This window comes from Capra hircus, chromosome 3 (assembly GCF_001704415.2).
Source record: "Capra hircus breed San Clemente chromosome 3, ASM170441v1, whole genome shotgun sequence".
Classification (NCBI taxonomy): domain Eukaryota; kingdom Metazoa; phylum Chordata; class Mammalia; order Artiodactyla; family Bovidae; genus Capra; species Capra hircus.
The window spans coordinates 100,907,295-100,922,163 of NC_030810.1; the positions used below are offsets into that span (position 1 = coordinate 100,907,295).

General features: G+C 45.5%; 1 protein-coding gene across 3 annotated transcripts in view; it reads left to right on the forward strand.

Annotated features, from left to right (window-relative positions):
* Nucleotides 1,302–14,869, forward strand: part of TUFT1 (tuftelin 1) — a 47,654-nt gene continuing 34,086 nt past the window's right edge. For all 3 annotated transcript variants that reach the window (XM_005677592.3, XM_013962414.2, XM_005677593.3), the window contains exon 1: nt 1,302–1,453. In XM_005677592.3, the coding sequence (XP_005677649.1) occupies nt 1,394–1,453 (60 nt within the window). In that variant the 5' untranslated portion in view covers nt 1,302–1,393. The remainder of the gene's footprint in view (nt 1,454–14,869) is intronic.

Genomic DNA, 14,869 nt, shown 5'->3' on the forward strand with positions numbered 1-14,869 from the left:
GAGGTCTAAATTATATGAAGAAACCCATCTTACTCTGCAACTTAGAGGCTGAAACTGGAGTTTTCTTACCTCACTTTTAAAAGGTCTTTTACAACAGATCAGATGGGATCTAGGGAGACTAGAAGTTTATAGCAGCTCCATTCTTGGGAATAGCAAGACCAGTAAATGCCTTCTTTGAGAATTAAAGAAGACAGGTTAGAACTGAGTTTTATTCCTATGGAGCATAAGGATACCCTAAATATTTGCCTTCCAGGTGCAAAGATACCATCCATTCCTACATTGCATGTGACCCAGTTCCTACCTGGGAAGTTTCTGTCATCCCTGTCCTTGTGTTCCCTTGAAGATGGGGTGAGGTGTTCACCAAAGTCTATTGCCAGATTCAGAAGTTCTGCCCACTCAAGAATGGGTCAGACCTCCTCCTGTCTGATGTCCATGAATATCATAGCCCCACTGAGAAGCCACCTGCCAAGAGCGGTTGGGCTGGAAGAAGCTCCAAGGTCCTGCTTGACCAACCTCTCTTATGGGCCCTTAAGATGCTAACCTGGGCTTAGGGAGCAAATGCCACTGGAGAAATTGAGATTTATCCCTTCCCAAGAGTACAAATTCCTTTTAAGGCAATGTGTCCCGCCTCTCCCTTCTATATAAGGGCAGCTTCGATATAATAGCTTCTGCCAAACAAGCCCCACCCATAGCCAAGCTGGCATTGACTTTGGCCTGGGCTTCCTGCCAGGGAAGGGCACTTGCCAGACTGGCTTAGGCCAGTCTGAGTGAGCTGGTCCTGGAAGTCTGTAAGGTTTGCTCAGCTCCGCAAACCCTACAGGCTGGCCTATATGCAGGAACAGGACAATGTATGGGAGATTTTTCAACTCCTCATCCGCTAGGGGCTGGCAGGGTGATTCTATCTTACAAACACTGGCCTTAGAATTGAAAGGTGAAGGCAAGACTAATGTTTGAGGTACAGCCATACACACATATGTGCTTACTTGCTCAGTCATGTCCTACTCTTTGCGACACTCTGGACTGTAACCCATCAGGCTCCTCTGTCCATGGGATTTTTCAGGCAAGAATACTGCAGTGGGTTGCCATGTCTTCATATAGGCGTAAAATGCTATACAAAACTTCAGTTAAGCAAATAAGTTGCTCCCAACCCATAAGCCCCACCTCTACGTAAATCAGGCCGAGCTCAGATGGGCGTATCCTGATACATCTAGACCACACCTATTGCACCCTTTCGCCCACTCGTTGACCAATGGAGTCTTCGGGGCGTGTCCTTTCTTGCCCCCGCCCCTGACGCGACTATACAAGGTGGGGCGGTTAGGCGCGCGCCCGCTTAGTAGGAGCCGGACTGCAGGGCAGAGGGTTGGCCTTTGTGCTGCGACCCCCGCAGGAGAAGATGAACGGGACGCATAACTGGTGTACATTGGTGGACGTGCACCCGGAGGGGCAGACCGCGGTAAGTAAAAGTGTTCGCGCCGCCTACCTAGCTTGGTATTCTCGTTTTCGAATTCTTCCTTTCCAGTGCCCCGCGAGGAGTTCGCTGACATCACCTGATGCCGCGCTCGGTGTGGTCAGCTCCTCGCGGCGCTTCTCTTTCTTCTACCACTTCGCGGCGGGCAGTGGGGTCAGCAGGATAAAGACTCTTCTGAGGCTCGAGAACACGGGGCTTCCCTGCCCTTTGGGAGGACACTGCGGCTCCTGCCCGGGACTCGGCGCTGGTCGCCGGTGCGCGCTGCTGAGGGGTCCTATGGGCTGTTAGGTTGTGTCGTAGTAGAATGAGCTCCAGGGACGGGATTCCTGTGCTCTTTTGGACTTTGGTTCCTATCGAGGGGCATTAGGCTTTTCTGTGGGTTCTGGTGACTTCAGGGGCTCTTCAAAGAACTTCGTAGTGCTTTGGGCGAGCAGTAGCAAGACAAAGGATACAAAGTGAAATTCTAGGGCTCGGACTGGAGGGTAGGGGAGGTAGAACTCCAAGTACGCCGAGATTGGCCAAGGACTCTTACCTTTCGCTAGGAGGCTGTCTGCTTGGGGTCGCCTCTCTGCTATGATTTCTGCTCTTTCCCATGCCGCTTTTCGTGCTCCCCTCCTCCCATCGGTCAGCCGATAGCTTCCTGGGACTTTTGGTTGGTTTTGCCTCCGTCTCCAAGCACGGAGCAAGCGGATGGAAAGGATGCCAGAACCTGGGCTGAGAAGGGGAGGGAAGTGACCTGCACGAGCTTCTAGATGGAGTGAGAGTAGGGGAGCGAGGAGCCCTTCCCATCTGCTCCAGTGCTAAGCGATCTGCCCAGCTCCCCTCACTCCCTTGGTCTCCTCCCCACCACAGCAGACCGTATGATTTTTCCTCATACCCTCAGAGGAGGGTAGCTTGTGGCTCTGCTGCGAAACCTAACCCAGAATGAACGTGTACTATTTCATCAGTTTTCGAGCTGTTCTGGAGGAGAATGAAACGGGAGCCAAGGTGACAGGGAGTTTGTATCCATCCCTTTCCCCCACTGCACTCTGATTCCATTCTGTCTTCCTGTCTCAGCATGCTCTTGAGATAGAGCTAATCCATCTGCACCTGGATTATGGCTTTTCAAAGTATATTTGTAGAACAGTTGGTCATTTCAAGTTTAGGGTATAAATCATCACTTAATTCGCCTCACAGTCCCCTCTCCGTTTCTGTCCAGGCTGTGTCTATCAGATTACAATTTAAGTATTGCTACTGCCCAATCCCAATACCCCCATCCGTGTCTTCTGTTACTTACCACTCCCCCAGTTCTGGGACACAGCAGAGATGGGGAAAAAAATCTATCCTCTATTGTGTTAGACCCAAGTCCTTTTCCACATGCTGGCTCACTGTTTTGGAATGGCTGAGGCAAGGAACAGGATATGAGGGAAATAAAGGAGAGGGATGACTGGACTTTTTGCTTGTTGTAGAAAAGAGATTCAGAGAAGTCTTAAGTCTAAGGCATTGGCAGTGTTGAGAATGAATTGACACTCTCTTCTCTCCCTTGATGTTTTGCTGCTTATCTGGTGGGGCAGAAAGAATGGATTGGAAAATAGCAAGAAATTCAGACATTCTCCAGCTGTAGATTAGTTTGAAGCTAATCAGAGGCCTCTAGAACAAGAGAGAGACAGAAATTCTCTTTTATTCCTTCTTACCAGGCTGAACTTGAAAGTTATTTGACTTCAAAGGTGGGAATGAAATCACTATTGCCCATATCTGGTGTTGGAGACATTCCTGAGCTCTTACGGAAGAGGAGATGGTAAACAATCAATCAGTCAGGAGACAGGCTTTGTCCTGGATTCCTTTCCTCTGAGCCATCTCAAAGACGGAATTTATGGCTCTGGACAGTCCCCAGAAACCTCTCATATATTCACACTGTTGAATGAGTGCTCAGTGCATGTGCAAAGTCAGTGAGTAAATAAATGAATGAAGAAGTTGTTTCTTTTGGTGTTAGCAGTGCAGACAATTTAATTGACTGGTGTGTCCTGCTGAGCGTCAGGATCCTGGGACTGTGTTGGTGTTTCTCCAACAACCAGGCCATGTGCCTCAGTGCACCACACATGGTCACTGGAAATATGGCTGCTGCATTCTCTGGGTTGTTTTTATTGTCGGAGGCAGTTGCGGCAGGTACAGGGAGCCAGTGCTTTCCAGCTGCTGATCATAATCACATAGTCACTAAAAATCAACTTAATGGGTCAGAACCAGCCTTAAAAAAGAAATAGATGTGCTCAGAGCAGGAGGCCTGAAGAAATGGCCCCTCTATTTGTAACACACCTAACAGGGATCTGGGTTCATTGTAACAAGAGGCACAAAACTTGTGGCCTTCCTGTGAATAAATACCCTACACATGTCCCCCTGCATCTCCACTGGGCAGGGACAGTGGGACAGGGCTTAGTATTGGAAGAAAAGTTGCAGTATTTAGTGGAAGAGCTTGTCACCTACAGCCTGTCTAGCCTGTGCATGGGTGAGCCATGAATGGTCTTATAGTCATAAAAGCTTTGAACCTCTCTTTTCAGGAAAAAAGAAAGAAATTTCAACTGTATGCTATTCTGGAAACGGTAAAATCATGGTAGAAACAATAAAAAGATCAATGGATGCCAGGAATTTGTGGGGAGAGTACAGATGAATACACAGAGTACAGAAGTTTTTTAGGGCAGTGAAAATACTTTGGTAGTATGATGATGGATATATGTCATTATACATTTGTCCAAACCCATGGAAGGTCACTTGACTTAGAGTCACTTGACTCTTAAGATGATCTGTGGATCCTGGGTGGTTATGATGTATCAGTATATGTTCATCTTTGGTTGTAAAGTACCATTCTGGTGAATGATACTGATAATGGCTATGTATATGTGTGGGGAGGGGTATATGGGAAATTTCTATATCTTCCTGTCAATTTTGTTACAAACCTAAAGCTGCTCTAAAAAGCAACAAACTTCTTATTTCTTAAAATAAGAAATAAGAGTTAACGGGCTCAGAGTGTTAGGGTAGACATTTTTGGTGAAACTTTTGTTTCAGTTATATCTTTGTTTACATATTATATATGTGTATGTGTATTTATCTGATTGTGATGTAAAATGTGTTTTTTAAGGCTAAAAAAACTTTGCAAGCCACTGTACTAAATTGTACTGGCAAATAAAAGCACAGATTAACCTCATACTCATTTTTAAAAAGACATTTCCATTAAGTTCCGTTATTATAAACAACAGAGAATGGCTTCAACTAACTTAAGCAAAAGAAGAATTTATTAGAAGGAAATGGGCAGCTCACAGAATTTAAGTTTAAAAAGTCCAAACCAAGGGAGTCCTGGGGCCTGGGTAAATGGAAGGAGAGAATGGAGGGTTTCTAGTTCTGGGTGCACTGTTTCCAGCTGTGTTAGGTCTTTTTGCCATTCTGTTCAAGATTCCAGGGAGAAAGTGTCATTGGCCCCTTTCCCGCTTGGCCAGGGCTTGGGGTTCCTTGATTAACAGGCCCACCAGATAACCCAGTAAAGGAGGGAGATTCTCTGAAACAAAACCCAAGTGCTGTTATCAGTGGAGGAGGATGGAAATTGCTAACAAGGGCAGCAATAGACTTAATTTAAATGATCTCTGATTGTCTTTCTTTTCCTTTTTAAATCATTTTTAATCAAAGGAATGTCTGTGTATGATTTTAAAAAGATCTAGTAATATCAAAGGCCTTTAAAAGAAAATAGTAAGCAATTCCCTACCTATGGCTGGCTGAGCAGTAAAAAATCTGCCTGCTGAGGCAGGAAATGCAGATTCTATCCCTGGGTAGAGAAGATCCCCTGGAGAAGGAAATGGCAACCCACTCCAGTCTTCTTGCCTGGGAAATCTCATGGACAGAGGAGCCTGGCAGGCTACAGTCCATGGGGTCGTAAAGAGTCAGACACAACTTACACTTAGCGACTAAAACAATAGCCACCCAAAACCACCCAAAGTGGAAGTTTCCACTCTTAACTCTTAGTTCTGTCTAGTCTTTATGGCCATGTTTCCAAATAGTTTGCTTATGATTTATCAGTTTTAGACATTGTTGACTTCTTGTTGTAGGAATTATAGGAAGGTTTATACTGGCACCCCTTACATGCTTCCTTTTCCTTCTCCCTTCTTCCCAATGAAATTATGTCACAGTTTTTGAGTAAATTGTGGTTCTGTTCATAGCATTGCAGGTAAGAGCCTGGTTCTGGGAGTCTGACCCACTGGGCTATAGTCAGAGCCTCAGTGTTTGCTTTGCCCCAGATCACTTTGATAAACTACTGTATCTCTTTAGTCTCAGTTTCCTCATTTGTAAAATGGGGGTAATAATTACATCGTTTTCATAAGGTTGTTGTGAAGAATGCATATGAAATATTAAGTACAATGCCTGGCGCGTGGTAAGTGCTCAGACGTTAGTCATTATTTTCTCTTTGTTACTTACGGTGAGACTGTTTTAACTCCCCCTGGTCAAGGGATGGAGAAAGAACACTCTGGTCTGGTCAAGTTTTGCTCCTTCTCATTATGTTGATGTCTGCTCTTACCTGTTCCTTTCCCCTTTCCTCTGCCAGTGGAGGGTCTTGAGGGTCAAAAGGGACATCTAGATAGACCCAGAGTGAAGACCTGAGTAAGCTCGGCTGGTCTCAACTCAGCTGGGACTGTCTTAGAGTGATGGTCAGGGTTCATGTTTTAGCATCCTGTTCTGGTCTCTTTTCCTCCTCCTCCTTTTTCTGAAATCATAGCCAAGGCAGCTGGTGTCCCATGATGCTCTGGACTCTGATAAGGTCCCTTTAAGCGTCCTATCAGTGTTACCCTTCCTTAGAATATCTTCTCCCCACCTCCACCCCAGGACTTCCCTGGTGGCTCAGATGGTAGAGAATCTGCCCACAATGTGAGAGACCCAAGTAGTTCAGTCCCTGGGTTGGGAAGATCCCCTGGAGAAAGGAATGGCTACCCACTCCACAATTCTTGCCTAGAGAATTCCATGGACAGAGGCTACAGTCTGTGGGGTTGCAGACAGTTGGCCAGGATTGAGCAACTAACACTCTCCTCCACCAGCACCCAGTCCTCTACGTGTTTTATATTGGTCAGTCTAGCTAGAGAGGTTTTCTCAATATCTAAGTGGATTTGAAATTTTATATCAGCTGCAGTCTGAACCTTTGTCTTTACCCTGAAATAGGTGTCATTCCTTTAGGACCTCAGAAGCTGCATTAGTTTAATGCCAAGTCTTTCCTAACTTAGAGTTTTTTTTTTTACTAAAGTTATGATTTACTGAAGCCTCACTATAGGCCTCATTTTCATTTTCTTTTTATAATAGCTTTATTAGTTCCCAAGCTTACCAAATGGCTCAGAGATTAAAGTGTCTGCCTGCAATGTGGGAGATCTGGGTTCGATCCCTGGGTTGGGAAGATCCCCTGGAGAAGGAACTGGCAACCCACTCCAGTATTCTTGCCTGGAGAATCCCATGGACAGAGGAGCCTGGTGGGCTACAGTCCATGGGGTCGCAAAGAGTCGGACACGACTGAGCGACTTCACTTCACTTCAATAGCTTTATTGAGATACAATTCACATGCCATATATATCACCCATTCCATATACAATTCAATGGGTTTTAGTATATTCACAGAGTTGTATAGTCATCAACACAGCTGATTTCAAACATATTTCACCACCCCATAAAGAAATCCTGACCCGTTAGCAAGCACTCCCCATTTTCCTCCAATAGTCCCTGACCCCAACGCTAGCAGTCTACTTTCTTTCTCTATGACTTGCCTATTCTAGATATTTTATGTAAATGTAATCATATAATATGTGATCCTTTGTGACTGGCTTCCTCTAGTTGGCATGTCTTTAAGGTTGACCCATGTTGTAACGTGAATCAGTATTTCATTCCGTTTTATGACTGAATAAAAATATTACATTGTATGAAAATATTTTGACATGTTCATCATGGATAAATGTCAGTGGGCTTTTGGGTTGTTTCTTTAAAAAAATGTTTTGACATTGGAGTATAGTTGATTTACAGTGTTGTGTTTATTTCAGGTGTATGGCAAAGCAAATCACTTACACATATATCCACTCTTTTTTAGGATCTTTTCCCATGTAGGCTGCAACAGAGTATCGAGCGAAGTTCCCTGTACAGTAGCTTCTTATTAGCTGGTTGTTTCTTCTTTTCTTCTTTTATGAATAATGCTCTTGTGAACATTTGTTGACAAGTTTTTATGTGGACTTATGTTTTAATTTCTCTTGGCAGGAAATACCTAGGTTTGGAATTGCTGGGTCTGAATATTTGCATTTTAAAAGAGGATTTTTCTGGAGCCATTGAGGCTTACTCCGAAGGAATGAATGAACTCTAAGCCGGTGGCAGCCCTGGCTCTGTGACACCTGGGTGGGGAAAGAAACTCCTGGGCAGAGGAACTGCTCAAGTTCAGTGACTGCCTGTTCTTTTCACTCATAAGCTCTGCCACAAGCTCAGCCCGTAAATTCCTCCTCACACCATTCCATCTCCCCCATTCGTTGCCAATTTCTTACCTTTAGGAGCACTACGGGCGGCTGAGGATGTCTCCAAGCGTGCTGGGAATTTGGGGAATGCTGGGCTCTGTGGGAGGATCTGAGAGGGGAGGCTTGCGGAGCCACCAGGCATTGGGCGCCAGCGTTTGTACATACTTCTCGCAGGTGGGAGTGGTGGGGTGGAGTGTGCACCCAGATGGTTTCGGTTCCATACCCATGTACTCAGAGCAGGTGGGACAAGCTTCCTCGCCTGCTGGTAATTATGGTATGTGCCTCTTTGGGTCACGATTCAGTCTTGTGAAATACCTTTGTCTCCTGGGGTGGGGAGGTTTAGTTGAGGGAACAAGGATGTGCCAGGGAGACTCTTGGCCCAGATTGAGGCCTGGCCAACAGGGGCAGGAAGAGGAAAAGAAAATAGAGAGGAAGGAAAAGGAAATGGTCTTCTAGGGCTTGGGGGCAAAGAAAGCAAAAATCACAAAGCAAGGTAATCAGAGACTGGAGAAGGGCAGGGGGTGCCAGGGAACTGGGGATTCCAGGCTGGCTGGGCACAAGGTGGGTTTCCTAAAGGAAGATTGGCTGAGCAAAAGGGTGTCTTCCTCAGAGTTGAGAGCTCTGGAGCCCACCTCCCTCTCACTGCTGGCCCCTGTGTTTTGCTGTGCCAGTGGTCCAGAGCATGAGAACAGCTGCCCTGACTTAGGGTGCCACCCTAAATCCCTTTTTCTCATTCCACCTCCTAATCACCTTGTTCAGCTCTCTGCATAGAGCTTGTCCAGCCCATGCCTTTGGGCAGGGAACCAGACAAAAAGCAAACAGCTGTTTCGTTGGTCACTCTGCGGGGAGGAGCAGGAATGCAACAAAGGGCCAGCTCTGACCGAGAGAGAGAGCCCTGCAAGCGGGAGGACAGCAGTGCCCTGGGAGACCTGGGAGCCAAGTGGGTAGGAGTCTCGGCCGGGAGAGAGGGGTCCCCCAGTCGCTGCACCTGGCCTCTGGCTTTTCTGGGGCTTTCCTCGACCTGACCTCTTGGGAACCATTGTTTCAAGAGGCTGGCTATTTCTATTTCTCAGAAGGGAAACATTGAGGTGGCTGCTTGAGAGACCACGGACATTCCAAGTGGAAACAGGGAACAGGGTCAAGGGTGGAGGAGTGGCTTATAGGGTGTGGATAAATTAAGGATGCTGGTTTCCAGCTGAGGGGCAGTCTTACTCAGAGGCCCTCTCACCTGCCGTTCAGTCCTCATGGCCCTCGTAGCAGCCTGGGGTGTGGGAGCTGGGGAGACATATTTTCCCATGGATCTTTCCACTATTCACGTGAGCCTGAGGTGTCAGAACCTCTGGGGCCTCCCTGTTTATCTCCCTATCACTGTTCCTTAGCGTCTTGATCTCTAAGCCCTTAGCTATGTGTTTACCCCCTCCCCGCTCTGAGGAGTGAGTCACAGCTGGAGATTTGTTTGAACAGAGTGGAGAGGCTGCCTATAATTTAGAGGTGGCTGGGCTTCTCCCCAAGAATGTTTATGAGGTTAGAGGCTGCTTACCTTGTGATTAGCTCTGTTCCTTTTTCCCTAGAGAAGATGGCTCCCCTTCCTATCTTGCTGTTCAGAGAGTCCCCAGAGGGGACCCCCCTGCTAGATATTTTGGGGTATTCCTAAAGCTCCCTGAGGCCCGCTCACAGCCCTGGGGTCCCTCCAGCCCCAGAAACCAGTGGCACCAAATAGAGAGGGGCCTGGGTTTTCCCCCTTGGCTATGGTTTGGGGTTGTGGGGTGAAGTCTGTGGTCTTACAGACTGGATCCTCTGGTTCTGGAGGATGAAGTGCCAGAAAGAACCCTAGATTTATTCATAGGCTCCTTTTATTTTTTTATTGTATAAGGCGCACAGGCTTAGTTGCTCCATGGCGTGTGGGATCTTCCTAGACCAGGGATAGAACCCGAGTCTCCTGCATTGGCAGGCGGATTCTTTACCATTGAGCCACCAGGGAAACCTTCGCAGGTTCCTTTTAGACAGTTGGTTTCACCTAATCCCCTCCCTTGAAGTTTTCCTAGAGCTCCTTGGGAAAGTCAATGCTGCCTCACTTTTGGGAAGTGATTTATGGTTTGCAAAGTACTTTCACACTGTTTCTAAACATCTACTACCTACTTGCCTAAAGTACAGGCAAGGTAGGTATTACCCCCTATTTTGCAGATGGGAAATTTCCCAGAGAGATAAAATGATTTGCTCAAGGATTAGTAGGTGCCATTTGTACTCAAACCCCACCTCTGTCTCGAAGTTTAGTACTTTTTCTTTCCTTCTCTTTCTTTTATGTATTTTATATAGGAATGTCACACAAATACATTTTTGTTGCAGACATTTAAAACGCAATAGAAGTATTGATATATGAACTGAAAGTCCCTTTACTCCTCTGACTTTTTCTGTGTGTTCAGTCATGTCCAACTCTTTGTGACCCCACGGACTGTGGCCTGCCAGATTCCTCTGTCCATGGGAGTTTTCAAGCAAGTGGAGAGGGTTGCCATTTCCTTCTCCAGGGGATCTTCCCAACCCAGGGATCAAACCCGAATCTCCTGTGTTGCAGGCAGATTCTTTACCACTGAGTAGACTTTTTCTAGCTTAGTGTGTGAGTTCAGTGCTTTTCTGTTGTGCTTACTTTCAAGAAATGTCAGTGTGGCATGGTGGTTAGGAGTGCAGACTCTGGAATCACAGGGCCTGGGTTTGAATCCTGACTCTTCTTACTAATTATGTGACCTTGGGCAAGATACTTATGTGACTCAGTTTTCTCATCTGTAAAATGGGGATTTATACCTAACATATAGTTGTCTTGTGAGGATTAAATGAGTTAATACCTATAAAGCACTTAGACCCAGTGGGGCTGAGCATGTAGTATTTGCTTTATTTAGGAGTTGACAGTTACTAATACTCTGAACATATACATGCACTTAAGTAAATAGGAGGTCATATTTTATGAATTAAGTTGTGACTTGCTTTTTTCACTTACTACGCCTTTTTAATACCTATGTGGCTGCATCTGGTCTTAGTTGTAGCCTGGGATCTTTGCTGCATCACGTGGGACCTTTGTTGCGGTGCACAGCCTCTCTGGCTGCGGTGCATGCAGTCTCTGTCTGTGGCGTGCAGCCTTCCTAGTTGTGGCGCTGGGCTCCAGAGCACATGGGCTTCTGTAGTTGCAGTGTACAGACTTCGTTGCTTCATGGCATGGGATCTTAGTTCCCCAACCAGGGATCTAACCTGCATCCCCTGCATTGCAAGGTGGATTCTTAACTACTGGACCACCAGGGAAATCCCTCACTTAATAAATCTTGGAGGTCTTTTCCTGTCAACTTGCAGAGATTTATTTATCAGCAGTGTAGTATTTCATAGCATGGATATTACCGTACTTAATTCACTCACTTGAGACTATTTGTGCTGTTTCCAGGTCTTTAAGTATTGTGAAGAGGATTGCAGTTAACGTTTTTACACACATATCTTTGGGTAAATGTGCATGGATTTCCATAGGGCATATTCCTAAAAGTGGAATTAGTCAAAGGGTTTAAAAAAATATGCACTCTTAATATTGGCCAAAGTGAAGTGAAGTCGCTCAGTTGTGTCCGACTCTTTGCGACCCCATGGACTGTAGCCTATCAGGCTCCTCCATCCATGGGATTTTCCAGGCAAGAGTGCTGGAGTGGATTGCCATTTCCTTCTCCAGGGGATCTTCCCAACCCAGGAATTGAACCCAGGTCTCCTGCATTGCAGGCAGACACTTTACTGTCTGAGCCACCAGGGAAGCCCATTGACTTCTAAAAATACTTTAATAATCTCTGATGATATACATGTGAAATTAGTCTTTTTTCCTGCATCCTCACCAATCCTAGGTATTATCAGTATCTTTAAAATTTGCCATTCACTTGATCTAAAAATGATATTTCTGCAGGATTTACATGAAGTAACTCACTCACTTTACTGAAAAGCAAGAAAGGATACCTTTGTATATGGGAAGTTTTTTTTTTTTTTCCTGTCACACCATGTGGCATGCAAGATTTTAATTCCCTGATCCCCAGGGATCGAACTCATGCCCGTGCCCCTGCAGTGGAAGCGCAGAGTCTTCATCACTAGACCACCAGAAAAGTCCCTATACAGGAAGTTTTAAAACATAGCAAATAAAATGGTCACCTGTCTACTGAACAGCCACCTTCAGAAACAGAACATTACCAATACTTTGAAGCTCCCTGGGGTCCCTTGTGGATCCTAACCCTTCTGCTTCCTCCACAGAATTTTGGAATTTTGTGTTTTTATATTTTTGCTTATTATTATACTTTTACTCCATACGCAAGTAATGTATTGCTTAGTTTGATGTGTTTTGAACTTTGTATACATGGTATCATCTGTATTCTACTGCTTACTTTTTTGCACAATATTAATTTTGAGATTCTTCATGTCGATGCATGTAGCCGTAGTTCATTTATTTTCACAGCTGAATATACTGGTTCATTGTATCACTGTGACGGAGTTTATTCATCCATTTCCTTGTCAGTGCACCGTTTGGGTTGTTTCCAGTGTTTTCCCGCTGCAAACAGTGCTGCTGTGAGCGTACGTCTATGTGTCTTATCTTACCCTTTTCAAATCAAAATTTGATGAAATTCCCCCCAAATGATAACTCATTATTATTTTAATTTTTGCATTTCCTTTATTACTGGACTTCCCTGGTGGCACAGACGGTTAAGGTTAAGCGTCTGTCTACAACGTGGGAGACCCGGGTTCGATCCCTGGGTCGGGAAGATCCCCTGGAGAAGGAAATGGCACTCCACTCCAGTACTATTGCCTGGAAAATCCCATGGACAGAGGAGCCTGGTAGGCTACAGTCCATGGGGTTGCAAAGAGTCGGACACGACTGAGCGACTTCACTTTCACTGTATTACTGGTAATGTTGAGCATCTTTTATATATTTTTTAGCCATTTGTATTTCTGTTTTAAATTTATTTATTCATTCATTTATTTATTTGTTGGCTGTGCTGGGTCTTCATTGCTGCCCGTGGGCTTTCTCTAGTTGCGGCAAGCAGGGGCTACTCTTCAGCTGTGTGCATGGACTTCTCATTGCAGTGGCTTCTCCTGTGGGAGAGCACAGGCTCTTGGGTGCCTGGACTCAGTAGTTGCCGTACACAGGCTTTAGTAGTTGTGGTTCATGGACTCTAGAGCACGGGCTCAGTAGTTGTGGTGCATGGGCTAAGTTGCTCTGCAGCATGTGGAATCTTCCTGGACTAGGGATTGAACCCATGTCTTTATTGGCAGGCTAATTCTTAACCACTAGACCACAAGAGTAGTCCCTGTAGTTTTTCTTAGTGTTGCCTTTCTTGGTCTTTGCTCATTTTTTCTCTTGTTTCCCCCCTTTTCATGTCTGCTTTTTTCCAGTGTTCCGTACCGCTTCTCTAAACTGAGGAGTCTAATGTTCTCAAAAGAAAAGGAATTGGGAAGATCCCACATATTCTTTGACGTGCCTACTCTAAGCAAGGCACTGTGCTAAATAAGCCATCAAGGTCTTCAGGAGCTTATGATTTTATCGGGGAGAAGAGTGAATAAGTAGTGATGAAGGAATGGGGCCTGTGTTACAGTGTAGGGTATGTAGGATGCAGTGGGTGCAGGAGCAGGCTCTGACAGAGGGGTGCTGGGGTGGGACTGTTAGAGCGGAGCCTTAAGGTTGAGTGCAGTTCTCCAAGGAGGCAAGGGAGGGGAAGGGAATCTCAGCGGAGAAAACGACGGGCACACCTTTGGGGAGGTGGAAACATGTATTGCATTGGAAGGCTCATCAACAGAAATTTGGATTTGGGTGCTTTGCTACCGTTGGATCAGGAAAGTTTGGAATAGCTCGTGTCGGGTACAGGTGAGGTCCTGGTGGGAGTCAAGACATTATGTGATGCAGACAGTGATAATAGGTCTGATCATAAGGGAATTTTAATGCTATGATGAGCAGTTTTTAATTTTTTTGTTTGCTTTTAAAAAAGGCATACATTTATGTATGTATGCAATAACATACATACATAAATGTACAATCAAGTACTTTTCACAAACTGGACACTAACCATCACCCAGATCAAGAAACAAATCATTACCAGTATCAAGGAGTCCCCTTCTAGTTATTACCTACCCTCTATCCTCACGGGTAACCACAGTCCTGACTTCTGAAAGCATCCTTAATTTTGCTTGCTTTTATGCTTTTTGTAGAAATGCAATCATACGGTATGCTTTATTGTCTGACTTCTTTTGCTTAACCTATCTAAAAACATCTCCATAACATATCCATGTTGCATGTCCATTAGTTCCTTCTTTTCCACTGTTGTGCAGTGTTCTGTTGTGTGGATGGCTATGTCACAATTAATCCATTCTACTCCAAAACATTGCTAATTTTGGCTATTGTGAAAAATGCTACTCTGAACATTCTAGTGTGTGTATTTTATGGGGAAAGTATATGTGCATTTCTATTGAGTCGATAACCAGGGCTAGAATTGCTGTGTTATAGGATGCTTATACAGAGAAGACAATGGCACCCCACTCCAGTACTTTCGTCTGGAAAATCCGATGGACGGAGGAGCCTGGGAGGCTGTAGTCCACGGGGTCGCGAAGAGTCAGAGACGACTGAGCGACTTCACTTTCACTTTTCACTTTCATGCATTGGAGAAGGAAATGGCAACCCACTCCAGTGTTCTTGCCTGGAGAATCCCAGGGATGAGGGAGCCTGGGTGGGCTGCCGTCTACGGGGTCGCACAGAGTATCGGACATGACTGAAGCAATTTAGCAGCAGCAGCAGCAGGATGCTTATAAGATTGAAGACAGGAGGAGAAGGGGACGACAGAGGATGAGATGGTTGGATGGCATCACCGACTCGATGGACATGAGTTTCAGTAAACTCTGGGAGCTGGTG